At 37.5% G+C, this 27,881-nt stretch overlaps 1 protein-coding gene across 4 annotated transcripts in view; it reads right to left on the bottom strand.

Annotated features, from left to right (window-relative positions):
• Positions 1 to 27,881, bottom strand: part of LOC123866035 (insulin-like growth factor-binding protein complex acid labile subunit) — a 376,912-nt gene that overhangs the window by 165,194 nt on the left and 183,837 nt on the right. For all 4 annotated transcript variants that reach the window (XM_045907378.1, XM_045907369.1, XM_045907350.1 and 1 more), the window contains one exon: positions 10,898 to 10,951. In XM_045907378.1, coding sequence (XP_045763334.1) covers positions 10,898 to 10,951 — 54 coding nt within the window. The remainder of the gene's footprint in view (positions 1 to 10,897; positions 10,952 to 27,881) is intronic.

Raw genomic sequence — 27,881 nt, 5'->3', positions numbered from 1 at the left:
CAGTAACTAGGACTAGATAAAAGGACATGAAAACAATTTTTTTTGGATTCGTGTGGTAAATGTTGGTGCATTATCACGCAATGTGTGCAGAGCCAGGTATAGTAGGTAATAAAAGCGCGTATCGCACCCAGGGGTCCGCAGTGGAAGGGGACGCATGACGTGGAACGAACATGACCCCTTGCTGTAACTCCCTTGAGGGCGACGTTTGCGCAAACACCCATATTTACATTTTATTATGTACAATTTACTTTAATGTATATATTTCGACATTCATACACATAACCTAAGATATAAAAATTCAAAATTCAAAATATTTTTATTCAATTAAGCTTTTAAATTGCTTTGAATCGCCAAAATAATCTACCACTGGTTCGGAATGCCGTTCCTACCGCGAAGAACCAGCAAGAAACTCGACGGTTGCTCTTTTCAAGTATTCTATTTACAATAGTATACAATTTTTTACTTCTTTTCAAATGTAACTTCCAAGGCCGTAAACAAATTGCAGAAACTTTCTCGGAGTAGTGCGTAAGCGACGCTTATGGGCTACTTTGTTTACCTTTTAAATAAACTGAGGAAAACTAAAGTAGGTACAGCCGCAAAACCGCATTTTGACTACTATGAAAGTTTCTTAAGGTGCATGAGACGGGTCTGCCATTCAAAATTAATTTGGTTTTTCGCAATTTATAAACTAATACGACAAAGTAGGCTTATGGCATTCTAATTCCGACAAGTGGCAGTATCATCTTCACAGGATTACAAAAAAATCTTTACTTGAAAGTGTTTAGTTTAATTGATTGGCGCAATTACAATGCCATAAGCCTACGTTGTCGTATTAGTTTACAAATTGCGAAAAACCAAATTAAAGAATTTCGTGGGCATACCCGTCTCATGCTCCTTAAAAGCGTCTTGATTTTCTTATAGATACAATGAGATGCAAAATTTGATTCTGACAAATCGTCACCTTAACTAATAATAATAAAAGTCAGAATTTTACAATTAATGTTATGATTTCTTGTTTAAGAAACGTATTCTCATAAGTTATTGTAACTGTACAAGATAAAGCTACCTAGAGTATGCTATCTAGGGGTTTTTAATATCAATGATACAAATAATACTTTAAATGTATTTTGGATATTTTACTGGATACCAATCAGGAAGTAATGCAGTTGTTTACCGACCGTATCGTTAAGTCACGCAATGGGAAGTTCGGCTCGTAATTCTGTTGCAAGTTTTCTTAAAAAATTTACAGGATACTGTGGAGGTTTACATTAATTTTATTAGATTAGATATTAATGCATCTAGTCCAAACCCAAAGCAACGTCCAGAACTTATTAGAATATTAAATAACTGTATGATTTTTATACTGTGTGAGATTGCAACTTATTTTGATGATATTGACGAAGTGAACTTCTGGAAGAATGGCTTGTTATTGAAGAGCCTTGCCAGTTTTCCGATTTCACAATGACAATATTTTTTGGAAAAAATTTAAAAACTTTTTTTTTTTAATTTATGTTGGGGATCTTCGTGGACTTCGTGGACCGCCCATTTCCACTACGTTTACAACAATAGTGCAACGGGTGAGGCTTGAACCGCCGACCTTTCGGAATTCAGTCCGCTCCTCAACCGTTGAGCTATTGAAGCTCTGATTATTTCCTTTATATAAAACAATGTCCTAGCTGTTGTTGCCACAACACTCTTTATTTTGCACTCAGTCAAAATATATTACCGCGCGAGTTAACTACCAGGCGCGCAGAAGGGTCACGGAGTTACAAGTAGGGAGCAATACTTTGACAGATGTATGCTCCCTAGAGCCCTAGACGTAGATAAGGTGAACTTTAGAGTGAACAAGATATTTTTATAAAAAGATTTGAATTTGGGGAACGATTGATGTAGATTGTTTTATTAAATTCAATGCGCTAAGGGAATCCTGCTAAAGCTCCGGCCACACAGGCCGCGTATGCGTCGCGTAAGCGTAGACGTAGCGCGTACCATTGCGCTGCAATGTATGGAACTGTATGAGACATGGGATACCGCTTGCGTGGCGTGAACGTTCGCGTAGGCGTAATGCGTGCAATTATGTTTACGGATTCACGCGCGTCACTACGCGCGTGTCATGTGTACGTGCTTGGTGTGAATCGGCTTTAAGAATTTTATTTTGTTAAACAACTTTTTGTTCTGTTAATATACAGTATTTGTCATATTAGTTTAGAAACCCAGCCTTTTGAAACTCGATTGATTTCTGTAGATAGTAAAACTAATTTGAGAATGATCAGCAAAAATTTATCGATTGAGATTTTTAATGATTTTTGGGAAAAATACATCACACGTGCACGATACATAATGAATAAAGGAATTTAAAGTAACCTAGTGGTTTTCATCCGTTTTATTTAGTGTGTGTAATTTAGATTCTCCGTTTCTCTTTCTCTACATTCAGAGTGCTCTATGATATCGCCTTAGAATCCTAAGCTTCATTTAAACGCCGATCCGCTTGACGTTAGTTACGACTATTGTGGCAAGGGGACATTCGGGGAAAGTGTAGGGCCCTTAATGAAGGGATGAGGACATTTTTATGGACAATTTGAGAGTTACCAATCGATAGTTCACGTCCGACTGTTGTACGAAAAGGAGTGTTTATTTCGGTAGCGAAATTGTGAGTGCAAAAATTTGCCTGAAGCGGAATTTAGGTTACGAAATCAGTTTCATTACATTAATTTCATCATCAATTGCACGTGCAAACGTCTGATTTCGTAATGCACACTTTCACGACATTAATTTCATTATCAATTGCACGTCGTGGCGTGAAACTAATTCCGTGCCATTAATTTCGTTTAAATTCCGTTTAAAAGATACCTAAATTAGGGTATTCCTCTTCAGAAAATATGGTCGTCGTCGAATAGAAGTCCACAAATGGACGAAAAGCTAATGCAAGGATCCCCACAGAACACGGTCTTTTGCGGCTGATGTCGCTTGATACCGTCCGTCCATTTAGTACTAACCCTGCATTTAATAGTACGGAGTCGCCATTCAAGGATCTTGAGACCAAAATGCCTATCAGTTTTTCGATCTATGTGTCCATATTGCCACTTCAGCTTCGCAACTCATTGAGCTATGTCGATAAGTAGTCACTCTGGTTCGGCTACGTAATCACTTCATCTACGATTTAGGAATACTCTGAGTAAGGCCGATTACGCACTGCATCCGGTCTGAATCCGTGAAAGTATGTTCCGAAGTAGTCATAGAACTATTAATTGTATGGTAGCTTACGCACTAGCTTCGACTTCCGTCATCCGAGTTTTCTCCGTCATCCGCGATCTCGGATGTGCCTCGGATACAAATCGGATATAATGACGTAGATATCCAAGCCGCCCAGATTTGGATCAGAGATTGGATTAGTGCGTAAGCAATATCCGAGTTCGGTCCGAGTTTTTTTATACGTATTTTCACTGACTCGGATCGGATGACTGCGTAATCGCTCTTAGACGACGCTTGAAGATCAAAACTTCCTTTATAGTGTTCAATAATTCAAGACAAGACAAGACAAAACAAAAGAGACAAATGACGTCTCCATGAATACCCACTTACGCTTGTCGCTGCAAATGTCTGTATTTGCTCAGCGCTCTGCCACACTACATTTCCATTGTCTTACGAAAAATATTGTCTTCCAAAGAACACACTTAAATTCTCAAACAAGACTCCAACCCCCCTCTATTCGCCCCCCACTTGCAACTACTGTTTACTGCTCTCGGATTACTCGTATTGTTTGTTGTATAAAACTTTAAGCAGCCTTTTAGCTGAAGCAAATAGTCATTATTGTTTTTCAATGTCTTTGTGTTGTAGCATTTCTTAGGAAAATGCGGTGGCATGCCTGAAAAATTTGGATGTATGAGGAATCGTGACATTCTCTTACATTATTCCGAATGACAATGGTCATAAAGAAAAAAATTAATATAGCATTAGTATGGCAATATTTTCAATATTGAAAAAATCTTCAATTATTTATTTGTTCAATTTATAAACATAATTTGACAGACATGAGACGTGCAAACCTCAGTTGGATTTTAATTTTTTTTTTAAATTACTTGTTTCATAAGGACTTCAAATACGAAACACCTAAGGCTTGAAAAATATCACAAGTACCCCGTTATAATGAAGGCGTTGATGACGTGGCAGTAGCAACGCCTGAAGTGTGTATTCAGCACGTTAGAGTACGACTCGTTAGGCTGCGCCCTGCGACACCTCTATACCACCTTTATACTAGCTCCGATGAATTAATATCAAATAATACTTCTTTGGGGATGCTTCAAGGACTCTCCGGTGGTAAGTCGGCTGGAAGAACTGAGTAAATACGCGTATAAGGGCCTAATCTCGTTAGTTGTAGTTTGCCTTTGACTTTCTACTGGCTGACTCTAAGATGCGAATGGTCTTATAACCGATCCACTGAAAATAACACTGGCATTTACTGAGATCAGAAAAAAAGTCCGCAACGTATACCAGCTTTGTACTAGCTCCGTTGAATTAATGTCAAATAATACTTCCTTGGGGATGGTTCAAGGACTCTCCGGTGGTATGTCGGGTGGAAGAACTTAGTAAATGCGCGTGTAACAGCAGAAGGGTTTAGTCCCCTAAACCGTAGTTTCTTTGACTTGTGCCTTTGACATTCTATTGGATGATTCTGAGTCGCAAAAGGTCTTGTGACCGATCTATTTAAAATAACACTGCCGTTTGCTGAGATCAGAAAAAATCCGCAAAATAAATGCATAACACTGCATCGAAATACTTAATAAATTATTTCGATTTTGTCGCGGGTAGCCGACCGCTACTATAATTTGTTTAAGAAAATAAAACTACTTTGGGGTTTCAAATTGTTGGTTCGTTCCAAACCTTACATAAAGTCGCAAATTACACGTCTCAACACCTTTCCAAGATAGCATCTAACATGGAACTAAAAAGCGAGGTTCTTTAACGTGAGGCATGTAAGGGTGGAGTGGGGGAGGCGAGGCCTTTGAGAGCGCCGAAACAAACACGCGGAGTTAAGAATGCTTTTCAGTGGTTGTTTAGGCTTCTACAGACGCGCCGACAAGGCTGCTAACACGTTTAAATCTTACAAACAACAATTATTGAGTCTGGTTGAGTTTGGTAAACAATTTTATAAAAATAGCTTAGTCGGTGTTTGTAAAATCTGCGAATCTGTTTCACAATGCATCCTAGAATATAAAATCGGTGTCTAAGTTAGGGTGATTTATCAATGATCACTGAATTAGTCCATCGGAACAATTGCACTCTAATCTATTAGACTTTAATATAACTTAATAATCCAACACCAGTCTTGGTAAAATGTATTTGAAGGCTCATCTCCATTAATTCAATCTATTATACCTGAATTTTATTGAATAAAATAAATCATTCATTCATTATACAGAGCGTCTAGCCAATTTACGGATATGGGACCGAGAAGGACGCGCGCGGATGGATTAACAAACATTAAGGATCAATTTACATTGATACAGAGGAAAAGCGAATCAAATCAGTGTGAAAAAGAAGCCTTTTTGAGTCTACTATGAACAAGTGTAAATTAAAAATTTATAACACCCCCCGACAAGTGAAGGTTACAGTAACTAGAAAAGAGCTGATAACTTTAAAACGGCTGAACCTATTTTCTTGGATTATAGCTAAGAACACTCTTGATCAAGCCGCCTTTCAAACAAAAAAACTAAATTAAAATCGGTGCATTAGTTTAGGAGCTACGATGCCACAGACAGATACAAAGATACACAGATACACACGTCAAACTTATAACACCCCTCTTTTTGGATCGTGGGTTAAAAATATAGTCAAACTACTGGAGGTCCAACTCTATAGAGTTGGAATTGAGTTGGTGCGTCTGTAGAGATTATAAGAATGCTTTACAACAGTTGTGTGTACGCCTCGTCCATTGTTGTCGGCTAATTCCAGGACTAGTTCTGATATCAGACCAGTTCTGGCAACGTCTATTAAAAACTTAAAACTAGGGCTCACAGTTACATGGGAGTTTCGTAAATTTAATTTGAAATTGTTCTCATACATGTTGCTGAACATTATTCTGAAACAAACCAATTATTAGCTAAACAACAATTTAAAAGCAGAATAATATTATATAAGTAATAGATATTTTGATTATAAAACAAATGTTGTTTTATTGTAATTTGTATTATGGTACGTACACACTGAGCCAACGAAGGCAAATATGCAAACGAAGAAATTTCATGTCTGGGAAAATTGTCATACATCAGTCGTTTGCGTTTGTCGTCATGTAAATAGCTTCTTTTCAAAAATGGTATTGAAAACGAATAGGAGCTTTATAGGCTGAAAGTTTAAAGATAGACTGTACGGTAGGCGACCGCGAAGCGCGAAGGCGACACGCGAAACCATGTAACACGACTGTATACAGCTTGCATACCGGATTGGGACATAGGATACTTTTAATCCCAGACAATGAAAGATAGTTCCTACAGGATTTTTAAAATACCTAAATCACGTGGACGAAGTCGCGGTTATCATGTAGAGCCGATTCATACCAAGCACGTACACGTGACCACGCGCGTAGCGATACGCGTGAATCTATACACGCATTACGTCTACGCGAACGTTCACGTCACGCAAGCGGTATGCCATGTCTCATACAGTTCCATACATTACGTCATGGTACGCGCTACGTCTACGCTTACGTGCTGCATAGGCGTTTGGTGCGTCTCAGCTTTTATTTGGTGCAGAGATCCCGGACATAGGTATAGGCTACTTTTATTCCAAAAAATCAAACAGTTCCCACGTGATTCTTAGAAATCTAAATCCGCGCGGACGAAATCATTGGTATTATATCTAATACCTACAATAAATCTAAAAGAAAACAGCTTCGTTTATGTTCGCTATCTTAATTAGACCAATGATTGCGAACGAAACTCTTTGTTAGCGTCCATCGCCCGAGTGTGGACGCAGCATAATACGAATAACGGATCGGATAGATAACACAGATATTAATTTTAGATTAATAATGTAATACGCACACGTGAACGTTATTACATAATCGCGTGAGCCGAATAATATTAATACTAAGCGGAAAAACACAGGATTATGTTGCTCAGCACACGATGTTAGAGCGCTTTGTGTGAACGGTGTTTGTACAAGAAACACAATACACGAACGAACTCAGGGATCAGTACACTCTCTCACTCGTTAGGGCATAGTCGCATGGGAGATCAAAATTGCAGTGGAATCAAGTATAACTGAAACATGATTAGGTGTTGATAGGATTTGGTTCATCACTCGTTATGCATGGTTCAAGTGTATAGGCTAGGCCATTAGGTATACTATCGCATACAAGAGACTAAACTACCTAACAAAATGTTGGGAGTTTGTAAGTTGCTTCTGATGATAGAAAATGTACGATATAAGTTGACTGAACGTAGCGTGGTGAATTACAACTATGTTGCTATTATGCGCCAGTGTGAGTCAAACTTGATATTTAGAAAACATTTGAAAACTCTGAGAAATTAATACTATATCTACCCCGCTATAAAATACTAGTAGGTACTTTAAATAAAGTATAAAAATTAATTCATCCAATTGAACAATTTTTTTCCTATGCGTATAAACCCTAATCTTCTCGGTAAAACATTATAATAAATTCAAAGAAGAGACAACGGGAAGCCGCCGTGAACTTAGGCTTGGAGGTCCCAAAACTCGTGTTAGCAAGTCAAGAAGGAAACCCCAAAGTTTGGCCGGAAAAATCCGGAAAAACTCGAAAATTCGAGCCCGAAGCTCGGTTTCCGCCGGCCGAGGGTCAGACGAGACGTAAATATTATTCCGGGCTTCCTTTTATTCCTTTTGTTTTACAGTTTATTATTCGCGGCCCATCAACAAGTTACACGTCTAAGGGTGAAAATAGCGCTTTCTGAATTTGAATGATACGATAAGATAGAAACTATTTTAGCATTTCTTTCAAGACTTATCTTATCACATTCGCTGGATGTCAAAAAATACAGTGAGAGTTTATTTAGGATTATTATACCAGTGGTGGCACGACTACGTAGTAGGTCGCGCTACCAATAAAACGTATTCAGCTCTATAGAGGGTACCTCACCTGGTGCCCACTTGGTTGCGCAACCAAGCGGACATCGCCCTCCTCGTTATCCTAGTCAGATAGGGCACTTAAAGTGGACAAATAAAGACTATATCTATTTATATTGCACTGTCCAGACCTAGTGGTCCGGAACGCTGGCAAGGGGACGTGATACGTACATCGCCTCTCCCCCAAGGGAGGGTCCGAGTCGTTCGCCCACCTCCGAGGTGCGTGACCGAAGACAGAGCGGAATTAATAAAAGAAATCACCCAGCGAAAAGGGCGTAGCCATTCCGCTGGAACTGGAAAAACTCAAACAATAATGAGACGAACAAGATTCCAGAAGTTTCGGCCGTTTGATATAGAAACAAAGGGAGCTGTTTTAATTTACGTATTCCACTTTAGACTGTTTCGAAATGGCAAAGTCCCTTCGTAGTAATTGACAAATTTTAGGGAATACAAAAAGTTTTCGCGTTCCATCTTCCGAATTAGGGTTGCCAACTATAGCATTTCATAGTCCTAGACCAGTCGACTCTTTCGAGTAAGTACTTAATTCATTGAATCTTATGGTTATATCATTTCTTTTCTATCCAATTTTACTACACAATTATCTCATTGATATTTCTTGATTTTGCTTTTCAAGCCTTTTTAGGGTATGTCGTCAAAAGCAAAATCCCGTTAAATCTTCTAGTTTTTTTAGGTAGTAAGGCAAAATAAAATTGTGTTATTCCCATTGGAAAATATCTAGATTCGATAAAATAATTATTATCTATCTCAGCCCTAAGGGCTGATTTTTCAATAAACTTTTGACGGATTTTTAATATAAGAACAGTCAAAAAGACCTGTTTCAGTTAAAGATTGGTTAACTTAATTAAATGAATCAAATAAAATCTACATTTTATTTCGTATTTTTTTAAGCAAGTTTTTTTTATATAGTATCTATACCTGCTAGAGATTCCTCCTCGGTGTTTTTATTCACATAACTGAAAACTGGTAGCCCTACTGATGGAATCTTGTCAAACAATTAGTTGGTCCGATTTCAGGGAGACGTTCCGATTGGTTTTCCGAAAGCCATAAAGACGAAATTTTATTAGACGGAATGCGTCGGTCTCCTTTATGAAAAGTGTCCCCTGCTTTTGTACTTAAAGCCACAGTGTAGCAATAAGGCAGTAGAGCAACGCAGGCAATAGGTGTACACGCGGCCAAGTAGCGCGATTAGAAGTGGCGCTTCTTCTGATGCTGCAAATCTTCATGGACGGCGGTAGTCACTTAACATCAAGTGACACGCCTGCTCTTTTGTAAAAAAAAGTAAAAACAAGTTTAATTTTGACCCTGCACGGTGGAATTTATCGATCTATTTGGTGGTAGAAAGTGAAGCGCAACAGGGGAATGTTTGCGGCTCTGCGCTATTGGTTCATCAGTTGGTAAACCTATGCGTCCTAGGTAAGAACTTACCTACCCAAGCGTCGCAAATACACCATCTCTACTGTCGTCCAGAGCTCTTTTTACCTGACGGGATCTTTACCCGGATTTGTAACTGCGAAAATGAAGTAGCCGATTTAAGTTATTATCTCATGAGTTCACTCTACCTAAGTAAAAGTAAAAAAAAAAAAAATTCCTTGCGACTTGGTACTATCCAACCTCCTTCCTAGAACTTCTCCTTTCAGCAAAGGTTGCCTGGTAGAGATTGCTCCCAGCAATAAGGCCGCCCTTGCACACAATTGTTTTTTTTTTCTGTTTTCTTCTTACTGTGTTGTTATCCTTATATGTGTTTTTGTGTGCAATAAAGAGTTTCTATCTATCTATCTATCTAAGTAATCAAACACATTGTAACTATTAATACATTGAGTCCATAAATTAAATCCCGCTTAGTGGTCACTACAAAAGGAGGTGACGCATTTTTATTGCTACCGGCTTACTCCACTGTACGATGGCTAAACGGTGATATAACGGTAGATCCTGTAATTTGCCTTGAGAGATGGCTGGGGATGGTCCGCGGGCAGATGGCACGTTATTGACGAATCTACTTTATGAGCCAGCCCTTCTTCAGGGGCGTCGTAAAACGAGTCTGTGATGGGCCAAATATTTAATATCAGGAAACTGATCTTCCAAAGGAACTGATTTTCTTTATGGGTCGACATCTATCTGGTTATGCAAAATTCGAGAAAATAATTTCATGTATTGTGGACCTAACCCAATGGCCTTATTCGGTCGGTGATAGCCTTCGGCCTCGTCGTTTAGTCATTTGTTTTAAGTAATTAAATATGAAAACTTGGTTTAAGCAGGAAAACATCGTGAGGAAACCTGCAAACCTGAGAATTATCCATAATGTTCTTAAAGATGTGCGCAGTCTGCCAATCCACACCTGGCCAACGTCGTGGACTATGGCCAAACGATCTTTCTTGCCTGACCTTCTCATTCTGAAAGGGAGACCTCTGCTTACTATGCATTTAACTTCGAAAAGTTTGAGCTGCGTGCCCGGGATCGAACCCCCGACTTCCTAAATAGGTAGCCGACGACTTAACAATTAGGCTATCACTGCACTTGATATACTGCCATAGGCAATTTGGCAATAGGTACCTACCTATATTCCAAGTAAAAATAACGAGCCTCGATAGTTCAACGGTTGAAGAGCGGAGTGAACCTCGAAAGGTCGGCAGATTAAACCCAACCCGTTGCACTATTGTCGTATCCACTCCTGGCACAAGCTTTACGCTTAATTGGAGGGGAAAGGGGAGGATTAGTCATGATTAGCATGGCTAATATTCTTTAAAAAGAAAAAAGATTGTTATTCTAAACTTACCATTGACGTAAAAGGAGTATTTTTGTACTTCCGCGAAGTGCCTGCATCAGTCTTCTGTAACAAGAAAGTGAGTCCATATAAATAGCTTGTTATGTAGGTGTTTATATATAATCGTCTCTGCACATGAAAATTCCCCTATGTGGAAAATCACAAGTTTTCTGAAGACTTAAACTTTAATGTTTTGAAAAAAATTGTTAAATTACGTACTGTGTTACTGCGTAGCTGGGATCGAACCCCGAGCTGTCCGAAAAGGAGGCTAATCACTAGGTCACTACCGCTCTATTTCCTTATAATATGCCATTCCTATATTTTATAAAACAATTTTAAACGACATTCCTAGATAACAGTAAATTTTATTCTAATAAAGAGTTGGGAACTCAACGTTTACATTTCGCGCTCCATTTCAAAGAATAGTTTCATGAAATCCGTTTAGATTTGTCAGGCTCAGAGCTGTTACACCTGGGCTTTGCCAATACAGGTGATACATGAGCACTGAACGGGTTTATTATATTAGCTCACGAGGAGTTTATAAAAATAATTTATAAGAAAAGTGTGTATATGAATGAAGCATTTGAAGAGGTGACGAATAAAACAGTGTAAAAGGAAAAGCTGACTGACTGACTGATCTATCAACGTACAGCTCCGACTACTGGGTCGATTGGGCTGAAAGGCATACAGACAGTTATAACCACGTAGATATCCGCTAAAAGTTTTTGAAAATTCAATTGAAAAGAGGGTGAAAGGGTAGTCCACGTGATGATAAAATTATACTTGTGATCCAAACACTTTTTTCATGAATCAGGATCTTTTTGACATACATGATAACATGAAAACAAACATAAACACCTGCAATAATATTACGATAAATGAACGCAAAGTTGTTGTTAAAAACAGTGATGGAATAAAAAAAATGAAAGTAATGATGCAGTCTAAGGATTCAATAATAAAGTTTTCATAAAAACAAGTCAGTATTTTGATCTAGATTCTAAAACATCTATAACGAAAAACTGATATCAACCTGCTTTCACTAAAATCCTATGTTGAAGTGGCAGGAAATTACAAAGACGAAGCTGTGCACGTAAAAAGATTCAAGAGAAACGAGCTTTTACGACGAAGGATCGGAGCGGGGACGAAATAAATTAAACTAAACAAAAATAAATAAAACACTAAACAAAGATAAATAAAAACTCAAAATAAACCGGCGAAGAGATAAAAACTTTGAGCGTTTTAAATCGTTACGACTTTTCGCATTGTATTCATTTTATTTCTTCTCCTGATGAAACTTTTGCAGCTGTTATCAAACAAAAGCGGTCAGGAGTGCAAAGATACTAGTGTTTGTCTTTGCCTTTGCTTGGCAATGAAATATTTATTTTTCTATTCTGTCAACGTTTCTCTGAAACCGTTAAGACCGATGCTTAAAAAGTTGGTGTCCGTTGAAAACGTTGGAAAAGAAAATGATATCTGTAGCTTTAACGAATATATTTTTACAGGATGATCTTACGGAGTCATCCTTATAAGGTAAGTTTTACAGTGCAATGTTTAAGAACTATTAAACTGTTTTTTTGTTCGCTGTAAGCAAAATTAAGTCAAGACAGTTTCTGCCAGATTTCGTATGTGAGTTACGTACAAAGAGTTTTTATGTACTAGTACCTATAATGAACATTATTACTTCTTAAATTCATGGTTGCGTATCTTTCCAAAAGACTAGAGAAAGTATTATATATAAAAAGCGTACTCGTATACTGATAAAATTTCATAAATTATGTGTCCCAGAGTCACTCAAAAAGTCACTCAAAAAAAACCTCAAAATTACGCTTTTAGCTCGCCTGAAACAACTTGTATCTAACATTCATCCTTACATAGACTAAGCATATTTGTAAAGTAAATTCGTTTACTATAACGAGTATTTATTCATCCAAGACTATAACGTACTATTGGCGTCACTCAGAAAAGCAGGTATTATTTAAATATTTTTATCGAATTATTGGAATGTCCTCCCATAACCAACACAAAAAACACAAGTTAAATGTGTAGAGGTTATCCGAGAGTTTTAATCTAAACAAACTAATGCCAAAATAAATAATTTAATTAGAGCGTGATTGCTATCACAACATCTAATTATTCAGTTCACAATCCAAATACCGAAAATATGCGATATCGCTCCGAATCTCAGGAGGAGACTAAACTAAAACCTTCGAAACACCCGTATTTATGCAAGTTCAATCTTGTTGGCCGCCTAGCAACAGATTGTATGACATCGAATGAGCCAAATATCGATTTTATCAAACTACCTGCATTAGATAAATTAATAATTTTATATTATTTTTGACAACTCAAATTAATTTTTAAAAATAACCTTACAGTACGCTTTTAAAGCAGAGCTGTAGGTTTCGTAGTTTTCTTTACAAGTTTTATTTTTCTCCTAATTCAATTGGATGCGGGTTACGAGACAACAATAGATTCCCTCGGGATCGTCCTCAACTATATTGTTTGGGATCGCAAACAGTAATTTTAGCTACCAAAGCTATCCATTGTTCCTATAAAACTGGGTGAAATACTGCTAAGTGCATTATTACGTACTGTTGTTCTTTAATTGGGGAGTATTTGTACCTAGTTTTATACTTTCATTATTGCACAAAAAAAAATCATATATTAAACTTAAATATTATACAACGTTTTTATTATTATTTTTATTAATTTATATTATTACTTTACAATTATTATTTTTGTATAGTCATTGTGGCAGTGGGCAGGCCATGCCTGTTGAGAGGCGATGGCCGTTGGAGCCGGAAAGTCCTTGAGTGGAGACCGCGTTGCAAGCGTAGTGTGGGACGCCCTCCAGCACGATGGACCGACGATATAAAGCGGCTGGCGGGAAGTGGCTGGATGAGGAAGGCTGAGGACCGGGTGCGGTGGCGCTCTATAGGGAAGGCTTATGTCCAGCAGTGGACGTCCACAGGCTGATGATGATGATGGCAGTCAATTTGATGACTTCAGTCAAAACTTCGTCACTATTCAACCAATCTTGGCTTATTTTATCTTTTGGCACCAAGGTAATGAATTTTTTTTCTGCCATCGACTCACTCGTGTTGAATAACAGTTCTGTCATCAGAATGTCGCCCTGTTAGCGCAGAAATGTATTCGGCGAGTAAATATATAGCGGAACATGTCCAAGCGCGAGTCTGCGTATAATTTACGAGAGTCAGTGCGGACGTGCGCTCGCCTTTTTGTTCTGTTCCCCCGTTGGCGCATGCCTGTGGTTTTAGGCTTTTAATACTATATGAGCTAGGTTTATGGACGGCGCTTTGGCTAAGCCACGCTTGGTATTTTCGTAAATTATTAGGCAACTACTCATAATGGCTGGATAATCATAAAATAGCTGTGTAGATTCAGGTTTCAAAATTTACTATTTTTTCCCGACTGCGGCAAAGCCAAAAGGAAGGGTTATTAAAATAAGAAGTTAAGTTTGAACGACATAAGCGCGGCTGTATTAATTAAATGTAAATTAAGTGCTGGAAATAGAAATAGAAAGATCTTTTTAATAAAACAAACTTTTACAAGTGATTTGAATCGTTAAAGTAGGTATAGTGTCCTACCAGTTGTATAAAATAAAAAGTTTTTAAAAAATAGGTGAGAAAAACGAAAAAAAAATCGATCCGAGGAGCACAAATCTAGAGTTTAAATAGATACAGTTTTATAAGTCTATTTTGACGGACACAAATCTATAAGAATTCTTTGACCTAGAGTCTAGACTAAGGCTTTGGGATAGTGTTTAAATAGATTCAAGATCTGCTCTGATATTATAATATGTTTATGCGTATCTAATCTTTTCTGATAATAATTACAATCTGTAACTAAGATATGAAATTTGTTTATTAGATTTAATAATATTTGCAACATTTTTTCGATGAAAAAACCGCGAGAAAGTGTTGTCGCACTGATTGTGCTTGGTTGAGAAACTGCTGCGTGTGGGTTTAAATAACGCATTACGCAACTCATAAACAGAATTCGTTATGAATGGGGTTCCGTAAAAGGATTCTCGACGTGACATATCGAGTGTGCCGGTGATTATATTCGTAGTGACTAAAAAGTTTACCTACTTAACATAACTATCGCTGGTGCGTGTCGATTTTGTTATAAAAAGTTAACACCTATCTGTTAACACGACATACTATTTACTGTTAAAGGCCGATTCACACCAATTGCGTACACGTGACACGTGCATAGTGACTAAATAATCTGGAAGGTCGATTCAAAACCCGCTTGTTGCACTATTGTCGTACTTACTCCTATCACAAGCTTTACACTTAGTTGGAGGGGTAAGGAGAATATTAGGCATAATTTTATCAACGCGTGGCTAATATTCTTTAAAAAAATACCCGAATCATATTTTAAAGAGTCCCAAGACTAAAAGATAATTTACATTGAAAAGAGGCCCAAGACTAAAAGATTTCGGTTATAAAGGCTCAAAAATCTAACGTTTGTGAGCGTGGCTTAACCTGTACACCAGCCATAACCTTCCTCATATCGTATTAAAAGCCTTTTAACCACAGGCGTGTCCGTGTACGCCCGAGCCGCTGAAATGGGACAAAAAGGCCAGGACATGTCCGAACGTGCCGGACTCGTAAATTATACTCGGCTAGGACATGTCCCGCTATATTTATAACGCGACTCATAAATGGGATTTATGCTTTTGTGAATGGGACGCCATAAAAGGTGCTCTTGTAAAGTTTTACGTGATGAATTCAGCTGTTGATGCTTGATATTATTATTATTACCATCGTATCACAGCTGATCGTATCGCATAGCCCCCGCGTTAACCCGATGACGTGTGGGTAGGCGGGCCGTCTCCCCGCCTCATACCCCAATTGCCATCTCAACCTGTCGCGTATTATAACTATTATTATTAGTGATTGGGTTTCCTCCCATACTAAGTATATATTTTATAAAAATACATAAGTATCTATTTTTAACCCCCGACCCAAAAAGAGGGGTGTTATAAGTTTGACGTGTGTATCTGTCTGTGGCATCGTAGCTCCTAAACTAATGAACCGACTTTAATTTACTTGTCGGGGGTGTTATAAATTTTTCTCTCTAAGTCCATGTGAGCCAGTTCCTATTAGCGCAAACAGCTGTTTGCATCACAAAGGACGGCGGACAGGTCTAAGTGAGGTGTAGTTTTCACTGCACTGCATTCAGAGAGATCTTCTTAGAATTTCCATTCTAATTAGGCAAATAACACTGAAACGCTTTGTCGACTAACATGCTACTAATTTTACGCAAACACAAATACAGCAAGCAGGTACACGATTTGTATATGAATAATTGTCACTATAAAATTAAATGGAAGAGTAAGTTATCATGATTTTGATACAAGTTTTTATGATTGACTAGCTCTTGTGGCCACGATTTCGTCCCCGTGCATTTATGTTTCTTAAAAATCCCGTGTGAACTTTTTAATTTTCCCATATAGGATATAAAGGATTTTATATATAGCATAAAAGTAGCCTATATTCTTACTTCTGCACCATATTCCCAATAAAGAAATTTGATTTGATTTGAATCCTTGAAAAGAGCATCTGCCGAGTTTCTTGCTGGTTCTTTTCGGTAAGAAAGACATCCCGAATCAGTGGTATATGCATTTGGTGATTCAAAAGTTTATCACACTTCACACTATCGCACTTCACACTAATATTATAAAGGCGAAGTTTGTGTGTATGTGTGTATGTGTGTGTGTGTGTATGTTTGTTACTCCTTCACGCAAAAAGCACTGGACAGATTTGGCTGAAATTCGGAATGGAGATAGATAATATCCTGGATTAGCACATAGGCTATTTTTTATCTCGGAAAACCAAAGAGTTCCCACGGGATTTCGAAAAACCTAAATTTACGCGGACGAAGTCGCGGGCGTCGGCTAGTTTCAAATAATATTCTAAGCAGAAGAGGTCAATGGAACTTTCAAGTGATGAAGTACTTAAACATCTTAAGACGGTAGAAATAGTTCATAACGGCGCATCTTGTACGTTCTTAGCATGACGCAAGTTGTCACAAGCATGTGGAATGAGCGCAAATGAGGCATTCGACGCGAGGCCGCAGTTAAAGAACAATTTGTTCCCTAATCACCGTCGCTGCAGGCTCTTCACACGAGGCATTACCAACGCCACCATTATAACAGTAAATATGGGAGTTATGTTCGTACATGGTACCCTTAAGTTAGGGATTAATGATGCGATACATTCCTATAACGATACCTATATAGTTTCATAGAGTGCTCTGATATTTTGAGATGGCTACAGTGCACAGTGTTCGAAAAGTTATCGATAAACTTCTTGCGGTTAGTGACAAAATCTCAAAGCACTTATTTGTTTACGTAGTTTCATCTTAGAAAAAGCTACAGAGCTAAGACAGGTTACGCATTTGAATCTGAAAATACGGATATAAAAACCGAAATCGGATATTGCTTACCTACTAATCTGTTCTCTGATCCAATTCAAGCTATTCAGTGGACATCTTTGACACATCTACGTCATAATATGTCCGATTTGAATCCGAGGCACATCCGAGATATTCTCACGGATGACGGACAGGAAGTCGGATCTAGTGCGTAAGCTACCATTCAAATAGTTCTATGACTACTTCGGAACGTATTTTCAGGGACTCGGATCGGATGAGTGCGTAACCGCCCTAAAAGTATAATCGGCTAACGCTTTCAAACGACTTCAATCCTAGACAAGAGTACACAGGTATACCGACAGCTAGTTTTCTAACCTACATTTAAAGCAAACAGTCAATTGCGATCCATTAATATCAGATCAATAAATTGCGATCCAGGCTGATCTATCGATGCGAAACAAAGGTGCCGTGCATCCCTAAGCTAAACAGTCTGATTTATATTTTGAGCCGTCAGTCCAAACAAATACACACCTATTCCTTCCGACCGGGGTGCGAGTGAAAAATGATCTTCACTGAGGTAAAAGGGAAGCCGCAGCTGAAAATAAATGCTAAAGGGCAACTCACACTGGCGGCGTGATACGTTGCGTTTTGTGTAGAACTAATGTGTATTACGTCCTTTTTTGTAATCTATAGTGTCGTCACATTATTCTCGCATCTGTAAGTATTATTTTGTGAGAATTTTTATCAGAAATAAGATATTGAATGTAGGAAAGTGTTGCGCTGCGTAAGCATAAGTCCAAGAATAAACATTAAAACTGATCTAACCCGGGTCTAACTCTGATCGGCCCCTAGAAGAAGTTAGCAGCATGATTGTGGAGGAATGAGAATTAATTATTATTATACAATCATTGTGATACAATTATTCAAATATGATATTAATATTATAATACCATTCTTCAAATTAGTCGGAAAACAATATAACATTATAACATATTATTGCAAATTCATAACGTCTCTCTGTGTATCTTTTACTTCTTTTTAGTAAATCTGATTGAATTAAAATTGTTTCAGATGGGTATCCGGTTGGGACCTACGATTCCGCACACAAACAGATATAGTCTTTAAACGTGCAAACTCTTCTCACACAAGAAGATAACGACGCCGGTGTGAACCCACCTTTACAGAAAAGGCACAGCTGAAAATAAAGACGAATACACACGCGTGTGGCTCGAAATAAAGTAATCACACGCCCAATTAATTATAAGCGGTGTTTTTGGGGAATTCCGGGAGAGCTTTGATCATTCAGATGAGGTTGGGTGAAAGGAAGAAGAAATATTACATAAGATGTGTATTCATAGCTTAGGATGTTCCTGTATGAATGGGAAAGTATTAAATTGAGTGTGATTCTTGAATATACTTTTTTCTTTGATAAGTTGGTCATTTCGCCATGTCAACCTGTCGCGAACTACAGATTTTTCACTTGTCAAGCTTGTATAACAAGGTCGTATGGGCCGCATTGTAGTGCGTCTCTTACGCATTTCAGCGAGAAACTACGTCTTGTTTACCTTTGAAGTCGGGTAATGAAAAATAGATTATGTATGTGTTTGTATTTATGCATGTATGTTTGTATGTATGTATATTGATGAATGGATGCTTGAATAATACAATAGTCTTAACGGTTACGCCGTAGTGATCCAAGTGTTCAAAGGCGTTTATATATTCACAAGTTTCGAAGCTCAAGACAAAGGGGAGGTCTAAACGGGGTACTGGTAAGCCATAATCTATTAAGCAATAATAGGAGTACTAGTAGAAGCGATAGGTCGGGAGATGGTGGTTAATTATGTTGTCCTAAATGAAGATATTTACTTTTTTTTTTCAACGGGAAAAAGTCATCTTTTCATCATTACAATGGCGCAGTGAAAGTATTTTTTTAATAGATTGCATATCACAGATCGCTAGAAATCATAGAAATTAACTCATAATATTCTATACAAATGAAAAATCCAAAAAGGATATTAAGCCATGGCAAAAAAAAAACAAAGAGAAGTAGGCAAACGCGTCCTTTTTCGTAAAAAAGTTAAAATGTTATACATAATTTATGTCCATCACAGATTGGTTAAAATTGTATCACTATAACTAACTTATGCCCGCGACTTCATCTGCGTGGACTACACAAGTTTCTTTTCAAAAAATTTTCAAAAAAAAATTCAAAATTCAAAAAAAAATTCTAGCTGATGGCTTACGTCATAGATATCGGCATACCAAATTTTGAGCTCGATCCGTCCAGTAGTTTGAGCTGTGCGTTGATAGGTCATTCAGACATTTAGAGCCTCGATAGCTCAACGGCTGAGGAGCGGACTGACTTCCGACAGATCGGCGGTTCAAACCCCACCCGTTATACTATTGTCGTACCCACTCCTGGCACAAGCTTTACGCTTAATTGGAGGGGAAAGGGGAATATTAGTCATGATTAGCGTGGCTAATATTCTTTAAAAAAAATGTGTTAAACATAGTACCATACTATAATAAAAGTAAAAAAGTAAAGTCACCACTTTTTTCTACCACTAACTCCTCGACTATAAGGTGCGGTGGGGTGTTCTAACTCAGGACTAATTGGCGGCGAACAAAGGCGTGCAGACAAAGCTAGATGCGACCCGTCTAATGGAGCCCAAGACATCTTTACAGAACGGTTTATAGTTAAGAGCTGAGGCATTTTCCGTCCCCGCTCAAGATACTGCCAAAGGATAAAGGATAATAGCGCTGGATAAAATCTGATATAGATATCTCATAATTTTATTTCGCTTAAGTTCCACTGAAACTGCTAGAGACTCGTCAAAGGCAAAGCGAAGAAAAATACAAACTGGTTACTCATAACGTCCTTTTTCTCTTCGGTGGTGCTCCATAGTTTCTATTTTCTCGCTGAATGTTAAAATGTGTGGTGATTAAACGATAAAATCTGATAATTTTATTTCGCTTTAGTTTCGCTCAAGTTGCAAGGAACCCCTTCAAAGGCGGTTTAAAAATGTAGCATTTTTAAGCGGAGCAAAAATACAAATTGGTTACTGATAATTCCTTTATTCAATGCCTTGAATAGTTTTCTAAACTTGACTATAATTTGATTTTAATTTATATAATTTTCGTACTATTATAATTTGGAAACTTGTAATGAAATCTTCACGTTTTATGTCAAATTAAATTGCAAGTCAACGCTTGTTATTAACAGATTTTCTCGTAATGAAATTAATTATTCTTCATCTCAACTCATCGTCGCCGCGCCGATCCACTATAATTGAGTACGGGTCTTTTCCAGCATACTGAACGCCTAAGGCCATGGTCCACTTTACCAGCCAAGTGCAGATTGGCAGACACAGTCCACCATGACCGCGTGCATTTTACAACTTCACACACATTTGAGAACATTATGGAAAATGGAAAATGTTCAAATTGAATGCAGGTTTCCTCACGCTGTTTTCCTTCACCAATAAAGCTAGTTTAAACTAATTGAATTGAAAAAAAATCATAATCCTTTCTTTTCGCTTTGCCGTAGTCAGGTGAAAACAATGCGATTTATTATCACCAATAAAAAGAATATTACTTATAGAATACAGACAGACACACTTTCGCATCACACTAATATTATAAAGGAGAAAGTTTGTGTGTGTGTGTGTGTGTGTGTGTGTATGTTTGTTACTCCTTCACGCAAAAACTACAGAACGGATTAGGCTGAAATTAAGAATGGAGATAGATTATACCCTGGATTAGCACATAAGCTACTTTTTATCCCAGAAAATCAAATAGTTCCCACGGGAGTTTTAAAAACCTACATCCACGCGAACGAAGTCGCGGGCATTAGCTAGTACAATATTAGTAAGGAGTATGGATTTAACAGGACACCATTTTCGATATCAAATAATATTATATTTCGATACAATTTCATACATAATATGCACGAGTATCATTTTCCCATTCGCTTTTACCATATCAATGGCGATCGTCCGCACATTAGGCTAGGAGCGGACTTGGGGTTACAGATGCCTCGTCGGGCTACCACGGATTTGCAATCGAGCTATAAATACTCGGTACTAATGCGGCTGACATAGAAATATTGCGTTCGCCAACAACCGTGGATAACGATGCACTGCCAAGAGCCAAGATCCGAGTGCAACCGCTTCTGTCGTAAAAGCATTTGTAGAGTACATATGGCGGAGAGGAATTCATACATTCTATTTATAATATTGTAAAATATTTTGCGTGAATTCTCTGCTTGAATGTGTGTAACATGATATTCTATCTATCATTCTATGCTTTACATTTTTTATGGTTGCTAGATGATGCCCATAACTTCGTTTTAAATATCCCATGAGAAATCCTTGATTTTCCGGAAAAAGTAACTTTTGTCATTCACCAGATCTTTAACTGTATCCATGCAAAAAATTGCGTCGATCCGCTTGGTCGTTGCCGCCTAACTGAAGGGCAAACTCACAAACAAACACAATTTCTTATATATTATAATCTCCTGGATTAATCTGTATTACATGGATGATAAGTATTTGATAATAATACTCTACAAAATAAGGATCAGGTTAAATTACGGAATGAATTTCACTGTTTAGCACAGGGTATAAGAATTTTGAAACAGCTCTTTTATTTAGGATCCTAACCTTTCAAGGTACAAAAAACATTAGTAAGCATCTAAACGATTCATTAAGAAAAACTGCAGTTAATCTCCATAAAGTTGTGCAGTAAATACAAGGTAAAGCAGTTTTCCCGAGAAAGTATCCGTTGTTTTATTCCAAGTGAAACGAAGTGCACAAAATAAACTCCAAAACATAACAAAGTCTGTTACGGAATTTTTAATTTACGCGCCGACGACGCGACGATCCAATATCCGGCCATCGCTCAGGCCGGAAGCGCTAAAATAATACGAGATTTTATTTAAAAAACCGGCCAAGTGCGAGTCAGACTCGCGCACTGAGGGGTTTTTCGACATATTGCACGATAAATCAAAAACTATTATGCACTAAAATAAATAAAAATCTGTTTTAGAATGTACAGGTAAAGCCCTTTCATATGATACCCCATTGGTAGAGTTATCTTACTTTGAAAATTAACACACATTTAAATTATTTTTTTAATGATATAACCACAAATTCGGTGTTTTCAGATTTATTCCTGTACTTGTGCTGTAAGACCTACCTACCAGCCAAATTTCATGATTCTTGGTCAACGGGAAGTACACTATAGGTTTTCTTGACAGACACGACGGACGGACGGACGGACGGACAGACAGACAGACAGACAGATAGACAGACAGACAACAAAGTGATCCTATAAGGGTTCCGTTTTTCCTTTTGAGGGACGGAACCCTAAAAACCAGTCAAGAGCGAGTCGGACTCGCACACTTCCTTACCATCGTACAAGATATAGAATCTACTTGGTAATCGCCATCTTGGTTTTCTTATTACTTGTTATATCGGTAATCACACACCCTGTGAAAATTCCAGCTCTCTACATATTATTACGGTTCAAGAGATACAGCCCGCTAACAGACAGACGGACAAACAAACGGACGTCAAAAACCTTTTTTAATAATAATTTGACAAAGAAATGAACTATTGCCAATCTATAAAGAAGCAAATATACAGCTTGCATAACTTATATTATAAGTTCTGTTTCTATATCTCTCTCCACTGTTTTTTCATCCGCAAATTGAATACTTAGCCTTCTTTTCCAACGTCATCTTTCACCCTCATTTCTCGTCCAATATAACAATTCAATTCACCAATACCTACAATAAGGCTGGATCAATTCAAATTGGAAATTATCTCCACACCTGTTCAAAACAGCCGCACCTTTCCCTTTGTAAGGTATTCGCAAATTAAGCCTCGAAAAACTTTCATCAAAGAATTATTTACATACGGCTCATATCCAATTTTTATCAGGGAATTTAGCCTTGGCATTTTCATTTTGGACTTTCGTTCCATCATGTCAGATGGGTTTTCTTATAACATGTCTCAACAATAGGTACCTACTATCACATTACAAAAATTCTAACTGGAACTTGTCCTCAGATTATTTTTCGCTAAGACTTTATTAGCGTGGACTACACAAATTTCAACCCTCTATTTTAGCCCCTTAGGGGTCGAAATTTTAAAAAATCCTTTCTTAGTGGATGTCTACGTCATAATAGTATACCTAATCGTATCTGCATGCCAAATTTCAGCCTGCTAAATCCAGTCGTTTAAGCTGTGCTCAAATCAGCAAAGAAAACCAGCTAACACACAGATAGACGCCTAGATACAGTTAACATTTATGATATTATAAGACAGAATAGTATAGATCTAGACTCAAAAGCAACTGAAATAGCTAAATATCAAAAACTTACAGAACTATCAGGTCGTTCACAGCAATGCAAAGCACAAAACGCGGTTCAAATAGAAAGAGAATTCACAAATTCATCAAAGAATTACACACTTTGCATACGGCTCGCATATCCTCTTTTTCATCACATCCAAGTTACCCTTTTTTATTACCTTTGCATTTTCCATCTCGACTTTAGCTCCATCATGTCGGATCATTCACCCGTTCCATTATCTCGAACCCTATCCTCGGGCATTATAGCTCATATCGCTCGCCGTTTAAAATTGCGGGCTCGTCGTGGTCGTTCGGTTCAAAATTTTATGCATTACCCATTCCGTACGTATTCCCAACTGTCTAATGCAGGGGCCACGCCACGTCACAATATCGTTATGCATTCAGCGTGCGGAGAGCGTTGTAGTGAAGCGGTTTTGACAGCAGGGATCACAGATATGCACAGTATACTTATACAAGTACGCTGGATAAGGTGTGCTGTACAAAATCGTCGTTAAAGTTCTTAAACTTGAACTTTACAGGACAGCGAAATAAAAATGTTACCAGAGATTTGATTGTTATGGATACCGACCACGTAAGTCAAAATTACCGACTTAACAGGAGAGCGATGTTTCCAGAGGTTTGGGTTGTTATGGATACCATTCAGTTCATTTTTTATTATTCCTTTATGAGTTTCTGTTGGACGTTTTGTTGTTTTAACTGGCCAAAACGACGCGTCTCTCGATTCTCTAGCTTCTAATGTTAAAACCGTAAAAAAAACTTAGGTACGTACGTAGTATTATAACTTAAGCGATGAATAACAATTATTTTTTGTAAAGCGTTCAACTGAGCGTATTGAGAATTAAAATGCTTTTGTTGACATAATGTTAACAATGTCTCATCACTAACATTTAGCTCCGAGCACGCTCACATGACACTCACTACTGCGATCAGCGCCCAAATGGTGAAAATCAAATTGCTTCAAAAACGATCGGCAATAGCAAATCCAGCGTACTTGTATTAGCAGAGGTCAGTGACAGGATCGCATAATGGAGAGATATTTGATGACAGTATGCAGATTGAATCGAGTCGCTTTACCGTTGTCTCAGATACAATGTCTGATGCATTTGCTTTTGACGGGGTTAAAACATTGTTAAAGGGTTAAAAGCTCTTGATATCTCTTCTACTCGTATTCGTAAGGATTTTATAATATCCTTTCACAGGCTCCGCAATATAAATGTTTTATTTTAGTCGAAGAGCTTTGAACGTATAATTTTAGTAATGGGCTTTTAGTTTTTAAACGCTGAATGCAAGTTGCAATATAATTATAGACATAAATGGACGGAACCTAGGTAAATATAATATACCTCTAGGATAGTTTTTTCAACACAACACAGTCTCAACGCTTAACAAAAGATTCATCCCTCAAAATGGAGATATCAAGTTGCAAAAGTTATCACTTATTATAAATGCGAAAGTGTGTTTGTTTGTTGGTTTATTGGTTTGTTGTTTAATCACGCCACAGCGGAGAACGTATCGACCTGATTTTTTACATGAATATAATGAATTTCCTGGAGAGGCTACATTTTATTCCGGAAAGTTGCGAAGGCGGGCACCAGCTAGGTACTTTATTATGAAGCTGATTTTCTCCTAAGATTTTTCCTAGGGCTGAGTTTTAATGAGGTACTCAGTGTAACCACAATCAAGTCAAACTATTGGGCTAATCGATTAATTAATAATTTAACTTTCGCCTAAACTTAACAGGGCTCTCTCCGTCACTTACTCCATACAATCGTAGTTCCAATTTCATTTGAATATTAAGCAACCAAAGTCCATGAAGTTTTGCAGACATATTCTAGAAACTCATATCTGTGCTACAGAACAAAAATCTAACCTTTCAAAATTAGTATGACACTGGACATCAAGTTGTAAGCAAAAATGAGTTTGCAGCAAATTTTTTTTTCACGGAATTACATTGATACGTCTCGCTTAGTACAGAGAGTTGATACTAAGAAACTATCTAATGACGTCGTATTATCAATATTTCTTGATAATATGGACAGTTCTTATGTTTTTCTCGGCAGCGCTTAGGTACTTCAGAGTTTCCATAATCATTTTATTCACTAGGCACTAACTCAAAAGCTTTTCTTCCAAGAAAATTTGTTCAAAGAAATTTTATTATTATTATTTCACTCAAGATTTCTCCAACAAGTTAACTTGCCTTGTTTTGATCCTGCTTCTCGGAAACAAAGAAGGAAGATAGATAGATAGAAGACTTTATAAACAAGAAACTATAAACCAAAAACAATTGTACGCAAAAGCGGCCTTATTGCTTAAGAGGGGTCTCTCCGTCACTCGCTTCATACAAACAAGTCCATGAAATTTTGCAGACATATTCTAGAAACTAATATCTATGTCTGTGGTTTTCCAGATTTCTGTTAAAATATTCGGTTTTAAAGTTACGCGGTCTTAAAAATTTACATACAAATCTTTGAGCCCCTGTAATTTTAAAACTACATATTTTTAGAAAAATCTAAAACACCACAGACACAGATATTAGTTTCTAGAATATGTCTGCAAAATTTCATGGACTTTGGTTGCTTAATATTCAAATGAAATTGGAACTAAGATTGTATGAAGCGAGTGACGGAGAGAGCCCTGTTAAAGCAATCTCCACCAGGCAACCTTTGAAGACAAGAAGAGAAGAAGGCAAATTAGATTCTTAATCGAACTTATACGTCTATGTATCGAAATATGAAAAGTTATCTAAATGGGATGAATTCTCTGCATGAGACAGTTCTTTAATATAAGCGAATCGGAAATATCATTGTATTAATAATCCGCTAGACAGGTGAGGGCTCACCCGGGATGGTAACAAGATCGGGAATCAAAATGCTCCAGGCGTTGCCGGAGTTTTCCGCGGTTATATTTATATCGTTACTCTGTTAAGGAATTTGATATTTCATAGGCATAAAAACTGGACAAGTGCGAATCAGACCCGCGTACCGAGGGTTCCGTACTCAGTTTGTTTTTCGACATCTTGCATGATAAATCAAAAACTATGATGCATAAAATATATAAAAATCTGTTTGTACAGGTACAGTCCTTTCATTTGATATCCCACTTGGTATAGTAATCTTACTTTTAAAATTGAAAATACTAATTTATTATTTGTTCATTCATGAACACATTTAAATTTTTTTTGTGATGTAACTACAAATTCACGGTTTTCGGATTTTTTTCTTTACTTGAGCTCTATAAGCCTACCTGCCGAATTCTTGACAGACACGACAGACGGACAGACAGACAACAGCTGATAGACAACGAAGTCATCCTATAAGGGCTCTTTTTTCCTTTTGAGGTACAGAACCCTAAAAACACAGTAGTCTTCAACTAACTTTAAAGTAAAACTTATCGAGCTACATAATATAGGCAATCGACGATCAAAAGTGTACACTGTACAGCAGTACCAATTTAACTTACAAGACAATAGAGTTGACACGTAGGCTAGAGGCCTAAGGTTAATCGTAACAAGTGTAAATTAAAAATTTATAACACCCCCGACAAGTGAAGGCTACAGTAACTAGAAAAGAGCTGATAACTTTCAAACGTCTGAACCGATTTTGTTAGATTATAGCTAAGAAAACTTTCGATCAAGCCACCTTTCAAACAAAAAAAAACTAAATTGAAATCGGTTCGTTAGTTCAGGAGCTACGATGCCAGACAGATACACAGATACACAAATATACAGATACACACGTCAAACTTATAACTCCCCTCTTTTTGGGTCGGGTGTTAAAAATACCAAGTTTCGAAGAAAAATCCATTAAAAATGATATTATCTAAATAACAAAACATGAATGGCACACATTTAGTGAAATCGCCTGTTTTTATAACGCCATTAAACTTTATTCTGTCGTACGAAGCGCCGCGAAAAACATTATCATAAACAAACTTCACTTTCGAAATTTCGGAAAGTTCGCCTTTACGACCGCTTCCCGTGGAAATATCTATGCCCTTATGGTCCGACATTCTCTTTATTGCTTAGAGTGATCGCACATTACGGCTGTTCCATAAACGTCGCTCGCGCCGTACCTGCTAAATATTTTTCTTTATTCTCCGTGTATGAAATCTAAAGCGTACATTGACTTTAGATTAGACTAAAGACAGAGTCCAAACGAGACAATTTTATATCTGACAGGTTTTAGATATGTCTTATGTGTGAGCAAAAGTCTAAATG

This window comes from Maniola jurtina, chromosome 1 (assembly GCF_905333055.1).
Source record: "Maniola jurtina chromosome 1, ilManJurt1.1, whole genome shotgun sequence".
In the NCBI taxonomy this organism is placed as follows: Eukaryota; Metazoa; Arthropoda; class Insecta; order Lepidoptera; family Nymphalidae; genus Maniola; species Maniola jurtina.
Note: the sequence above shows the minus strand (reverse complement) of the source record. Positions and strands in the feature narration are given on the sequence as shown.